The 6,591-nt window shown below is 43.0% G+C and overlaps 1 protein-coding gene across 1 annotated transcript; it reads right to left on the bottom strand.

Moving 5' to 3' along the window:
• Positions 1 to 5,210: 5,210 nt before the first annotated feature.
• LOC119413026 (G-protein coupled receptor 183-like) lies at positions 5,211 to 6,077 on the bottom strand. The gene has a single exon (XM_037680039.1). The coding sequence runs from the start codon at positions 6,075 to 6,077 to the stop codon at positions 5,211 to 5,213; it is 867 nt and encodes a 288-aa protein (XP_037535967.1).
• Between the last annotated feature and the right edge of the window lie 514 nt (positions 6,078 to 6,591).

Raw genomic sequence — 6,591 nt, forward strand, 5'->3', positions numbered from 1 at the left:
GCCAGTTTTAAAACCGAATGGTAAGTGGAGACTTACCATAGACTACAGAAAGCTAAATAAACAAGTACCCTTATCCAGGTGGCCAATGACTCAGCTCCATCAGGAACTGCCAAAGGTCACCGATGGTAAGTACTTCTCGACCCTCGACGTCGCCTCTGGTTTTTGGACCATCCCTGTGCGCGCCGAGGATCAACACAAACTAGCTTTCACTTTGGGCAGCCGACAATACACCTTTACCAGGTGTCCCTTTGGCTACGCTAACTCACCTGCAGAGTTCAACATCTTTTTGAACAAAGCATGTCCAGACGCCCACGAGCGTGGGACACTGATCTACGTGGACGACATCCTTTTGAGGCAGCCAACACTGGACTCTCATTTGGCTGAGATCGACCACGTCCTCAATCAGCTAACGACTGCTGGTGCTAAAATCTCACTGTCGAAATGCCAGTGGTGCAGAACCAAGGTGGATTACGTTGGCCTCCTAGTAGGCCCGGACGGAATACAACCACAGTTGACTCGCACCCAAGGCCTAGACAACCTCAAAGTCCCAACCAATCTCAAGGAACTGCAGAGTTTCTTGGGAGTGTGTAATTACTCTCGCCAGTTCATAGAGCATTATGCGGACCTCGCAAAACCACTGACTGAACTCTTAAAGAAAGACGTTCCTTTTGTCTGGACTGATACACAGCAGCAGGCAATGAACGCTCTTAAAGACAGGCTCAAGTTAGCCCCATGTCTAGTCTACCCAGACTACACCAAAGAGTTCTACTTGGAAGTGGGCTTCTCACCTCACTGCATGAGTGCAGGTCTGTACCAAATACACGACAAAGACAAGCGTGTTGTGGCCTACGCCAGCAAAACGATGGCAGGCCCTGAATTACGGTATTCAGACTGTGAGAAGGCTCTATTGACCACTGTGTGGGCAGTGAAACATTTCTCCTGCTATATTGGTGGACAGAGGATCATTGTTGAGACACAACACCAGCCAGTAACGTTTCTGAACAGCCAACGCATCAGAGATGGTGTGGTGACAAACTCACGTGTTGCAACCTGGCTTATGGCACTTCAAAGTTTTAACCTAGACATCCGCTACGGTCAAAACAAGAAGTCACACTTGGGCACTGATTTGGCAATCTGCCAGGAATGTACACAGGATGTACCAGCCACCCAACAGCCGGTTGTGAGCAAACCCTCAGCTGCTGAGGACCCAAATCACCACTTCTTTGATGGCAATATCTGTAAAGATATGGCGACATTGTACGTGGATGGATGCTCTTTCCACCACGAGAAGATCTGCAAAGCAGGTGTTGGAGGAGTTCTCCTCCAAGACCTGGAACAGGTCACATTTGGCTATAAATTGGGCTCTCAGTCTTCTCAGTACGCTGAGATAGCTGCAATCCTAATAGGCTTACAGATGGCAGTGGAACGCTCCATCCAGACGCTGGTCATCTGCACTGACTCTAACTATGCTCGACTGAGTTTCTTGTGTCATCTCGCTCTGTGGAAACAGAACGGTTTTCTCACAAGCAACAAAAAGGTGGTAAAACACAAAGAGCTTTTCATGACATGTGATCACTTGGTGACATCACATGATCTACAGATCTTCTGGAAGAAAGTTCCAGGACACTCCAGAGTCCCAGGCGATGACAAGTACTATAATGACCTTGCAGACTCCCTAGCCAAGGAAGGAGCCGTTGACGGACCCACGTGGTCCTTTAACCCCTCCTGGCTACTCAACACTCAGTCGTCACAAGCTACAACTGAGGTAATGGCAGTCACACGTGCACAAGCTGCAGCTAAACCTGCTGATAACACAGTTTCTGTGCGCCCAATGCTGACTGACCCAGACATCATCCAACTTCAGAAGTTGGATCCTGCAATTAACTCGATGATGCTGTATCTGACTGACCCAGACAAATACACTCCTGATCTGTGGCCAGTTTCAACCATCCAGACCACTTCACAGAGCACCACTGCATAGTAGAGGCATTGCATTTCCATGGTCGGAAATGTAAATGTTTGATGTTAAATTTGATTCTGTAAATAAATGACCGCATTCATTTTGATGGGTCAAATTTAAATGACGTCTCACTTTGCATTTCCTTAAATTCAGTGCACGTTTTATTCAGTCCAGAAAAATGAGGAACTCGCGTTAAATGATGAATATATCCCAGCATCTGTTCATCTACATGATAAATCCTGTAGTTAGGGTTGGCTTGTTATGCTGCTATACTGTAGGCTTAGACTACTAGAGGACAAATTGACCTAATTTCTTAAAATGAATTGTTGCACATTAATAGTTTTCATTTGATACTATTATCTTAACATGTAATTCTTGACCTGCCATTGTGTATCTGTTCCTTCCTGTTTCTCTCAAACACAGCGGGTCAAAGCAGATGGCCTCTTGCCCTGATCCTGGTTCTACTAAAGGTTTCTTCCTCATGAGAGTTTTTCCTTTCCACTGTCGCCTTCGTGCTTGATCAAGATGAGAGTCTGTGATGGAGTTAAACTCAAAGCAGTCTGCTCCTCAGATAAATGTTAACTTATTTTTTTTATGTATATTATTTCTGTTCAGTGCCCTGAGGTGACTTCTGTTGTGACTTGGTGCTATATAAATAAATTGAATTGATTTGTTATTTGTCTTATCTTAACCCTCCTTCTGACCCATGAGGCCTCGGGCTCATCCTGACCAGTTTAGAAGCAATGACATTCACTTTTTTTCATAAATTTCATTATGAAACCAGGTTTAAGATCATATTGATCAATGAACTGGAGAAAATATCTTGGACTCAGAACTCACTGGAGGGATTATATATATATCCTCTCTGATCTGGGATTGCCTTGGGGTCCCTCAGGAGGAGCCGGAGAGAGTCTGGTGAGAGTGAGGTCTGGGTTCCTCGCCTGGACCTGTTCCTACTGTGACCCGATCATGGACTGGTGGATGGATGGATCTTGGACATGCTTAACACAAAAAGCAGAATGAAATGACACATTTGTTCTCATACTGGTCTGTGAAGATAAAAATGTAGTTTACTAACTTCTAGTTATTGACGTATTTTAGTTTATGATAGTTTAAAATGTTCTCTTGTAGTTTACATTTTAAATCTTTGTTGATTAACAGTGTTGATCTGTATTTGCTTTCCTGGTTATTATGATGTAAACACGTGAATAAATCTGAGTTGATGTAATCATTCACGACTACAATATGGATTTTTTTTTTTTTTTTTTAGTAAACATATATGCTTTCTATTTAAAAATATATTTTTATTTTTATTTACATGCAGTATTTTATAAAAGAACCCAGCCATTAAGACTTTTCCTGTAATCTATTAAAGTGATCAGGATCTTACACACTCCTTGAAGGCCTTTCGTGTAATAAAGGCCCGTTATTCCAATAACTTAAGCAGGAAACTGTACATAAAGAACCCCACATGCTGCTACTTATTGACTAAAGACAGTATTTGATGCCAAAGAGCAGCAGAAAAAAATAATAAAATGATTCATTTTAAATTCACATTTAGAACAGGAGCCACAACAGCTCTAAAAACAGATTTTCAAATGTCAACGGAGAAAGTAGGAATAGCAAAAACAACAGTCTAATTTCAGATCGGAGTATATAAGATGATCACGAATGGATTACTGTTAAAACAACCATGTTTAGCAGAAATTAGTTTGAGATAGCAGCCTGGGCATTTCATTAGATGTACAACTAACATTGTTTAGAACACAGATGATGGGAGTAATCTTTTTATGCACACCAGCACACACAGGGGTCAAAGCAGCAAACACGAATCGGATTAACTTTTCAACATCCATAAGTAAATCAGAAGTAAGAGACATTGTTAGTCAGAAACTGAAGGAAAAGTGGCAAAAACCATGACAGCAAAGCAAGGTTTTACAGAATTTAAAGGTGAATAGAAGAAATGAGAACAAAAGAAGAAAAATTAATAACCAGTCAAACACTGGACCAAACCAGCATCCAAAAACACAATACAGGTCAATGTGATCACTGTGGGAAACAATCCATATGACTTTATTTATCCACTTGAGGCAGGGGAAACAAAAGGTTGTAAAACAAATAAAACAGCTGCAAATTTATAAACCAAACCGGTTTATTATACAGGTCAGTAAGAAGAGAAAATCTTCCAGAAGTAACAGTAGGCAAAAGTTAGCCAAAAACTGGGTCTATTTCAGAATATTATGCTTTAATGGGAAGACTACGACTACCCATTCAACTTATTAAGGTTTCAAAAATCTGAAGCTCAAAGGACAAAGCAGGAAGTCAGTATTGGACCCAGATAAAAACAGCTCTGATTCTGTTCTTCAATGGGAAGAAAAAGTCATGTGTGAACACCATTCATTCACTGAAGCTCATTTAAAATGGACCATCCACTCCATTTTCAACACACGGTTCATAAGCCTGCCTCCCTGATGGTATGGAGGTGCATTAGTGCCATTGTCACGAGTATCTAACACATCTGGAAAGACACTGTAGAACTGGAAAGACATATTTTGAGAACAATATACTCCCATCAGAGATAGCCTTGCTTATTTCAGCAATACACTAGTAAACCACCCCAGCAGCACTTCCTGTTGTTTTATTCAGGAGGATCCAGCAGCTCTGCCAGAAGCTGTTAACTTTACAACAAAGAGAGCAAACATCTTGAAAACCTGAAACACCTAAATGTTACTGATTCTGTTCATTAGAACAACACGACAGGACTGTCCAAGACCCTGCACCTTCAGGACTTCAACTTTATGACTGCACAATTAAAAGTTATATTTCCCTGCTTCATCTTTGTTAGCACATAAAATGAAATGCACGTGAACAATAAAAACATGCTTTGGGGAAACTTATCGCACTGAAATATGGCATGTCTCTGATGAAAAGGACAAGAAGTTTTCAAACAGGAAATCACAAAATCATCTTTGGGAGCCTAGAAAAAGACAAGAAAATCTGAAGTTATTGAAAATCATAACAATAAAACCTTTAAAGCCAAATAAGAATTGAGCTTTCAGATAAAAATAGCACGACAACACAACCTCAGAGCAGCTTTCATTCATGTGTTGCGCAGATTTCCATCACACAATTTAAATTTCAGCTTCAGGAAACCAAATGTTTTCATTCTGCTTGAGAGGTCTGGTTGTTTGAAAAGTGAATGGATAACTCGTTTCTGATGGCTCGGGTGATTTAGGTGCTGAACTGGGGCTCAGCAGGCCCGTCGGTCCCTCCTCCACACCGTCCTCCACACCGCGCGCCGCAGCGCCGGGCTGCCCCAGATGTACACAGCTGGAGTGACCAGCGCGTTCAGGCGCGCCATGATGGCGAACAGGTTCGTGGCTTCGTTCCTAAACCTCAGACCCTTGCCGGGTCCGGCCAACTGCCTGACAATGATGTTAACAAAGGAAGGACCCCACAGAACCAAGTAGCAGATGACCACGAACACGATGATGCGCAGCGACTCCTTCTTTCCGTCCCTGTCCGCGCCGGGGGCCTCTCGCCCCAGTTGGCCCCTGGCTATGACGTACAATTTCACCGTCATGACGATTTTAATGAGAACTATGATCTGCAGGATGAGGACGGAAAACGCCTGGAACTGAGCCGCCTTGGAGATGGGCACGCAGTTCTGCACAATGACGATGAAGTAGGTGTAGAGCCACGAGTACGCGCAAACGCCAATAACCGCGAGCCGCGTGACGTGGCGGCTGTAGAAGAACGGGTGGCAGACTGCCAGGTAGCGGTCAAACTGAGCAAAGAGGAAGGTGAGCACGTTGACCCCCAGGAAGGACGGCAGGATGTAGAAGGTCCCGTTCCTGGACGGGTAGCCCTCCTGCACGTCGAACAGGCCCAGGTAGAAGACGGACAGGCCCGTGAGGGTGTCGCTGATGCTCGTGTTGAGCATGAAGATGAAGCGGTTCTGCACGCGCAGGGACCGGGTGCAGGAGATCCCCACGAGCACGGAGCCGGCCACGAGCACGGCGCTGGTGGCGAACAGGAGGTGGAAGGTGAAGATGAGGAAGTGCTCCGGGGAGCTGAAGTCCACCGACAGAGAGATGAAGGTGGCGTTCAGGAGCATCCTGACGCTCCGAGACACAAACAACCACTCGTTGTTTTTAAAGGTTCTGATGGAAACCTGCAGGGAAACATGATGGTCACAGTCACACAAACTCCAGCTCTAAACTTGAATCTTTGTTTTATTCTAACACTGATTTACATTTTGCTTTACTACAAATTGATACATGTTCAAAATGCACGAATATTTAAATAAAGATGCTTTTAGTAGATTTATGTGTTGTGTCTTGTATAAACCCTTCAGTGTTTTTATTTTCAGCCATTGTTTTGCCTTCAGCTCTTATAATTTTAACACACTCGAGAGATTGTAAAAGAACTACACAATTCTGAACAAACACGTCAGACTATTTCATTTTTTAATGAATACAAAGTATGAATTTAACTAAACAACAATCATCCTGAACAAATGGTGCAGTTTGAATTCTGTAGTTTTTCAGATATAAAATGATGAAATGCAGGTATATAGTCATTGTAAACAACACATTTTAACTGCATACTTTACTCATAAATTATGTATG

This window comes from Nematolebias whitei, chromosome 8 (genome assembly GCF_014905685.2).
Source record: "Nematolebias whitei isolate Nwh7 chromosome 8, NemWhi1, whole genome shotgun sequence".
Lineage (NCBI taxonomy): Eukaryota > Metazoa > Chordata > Actinopteri > Cyprinodontiformes > Rivulidae > Nematolebias > Nematolebias whitei.

Excerpts from the sequence above, each read along its gene's own strand:
- LOC119413026 (XM_037680039.1), bottom strand. The coding sequence starts at position 6,077 with ATGCTCCTGAACGCCACCTTCATCTCTCTGTCGGTGGACTTCAGCTCC.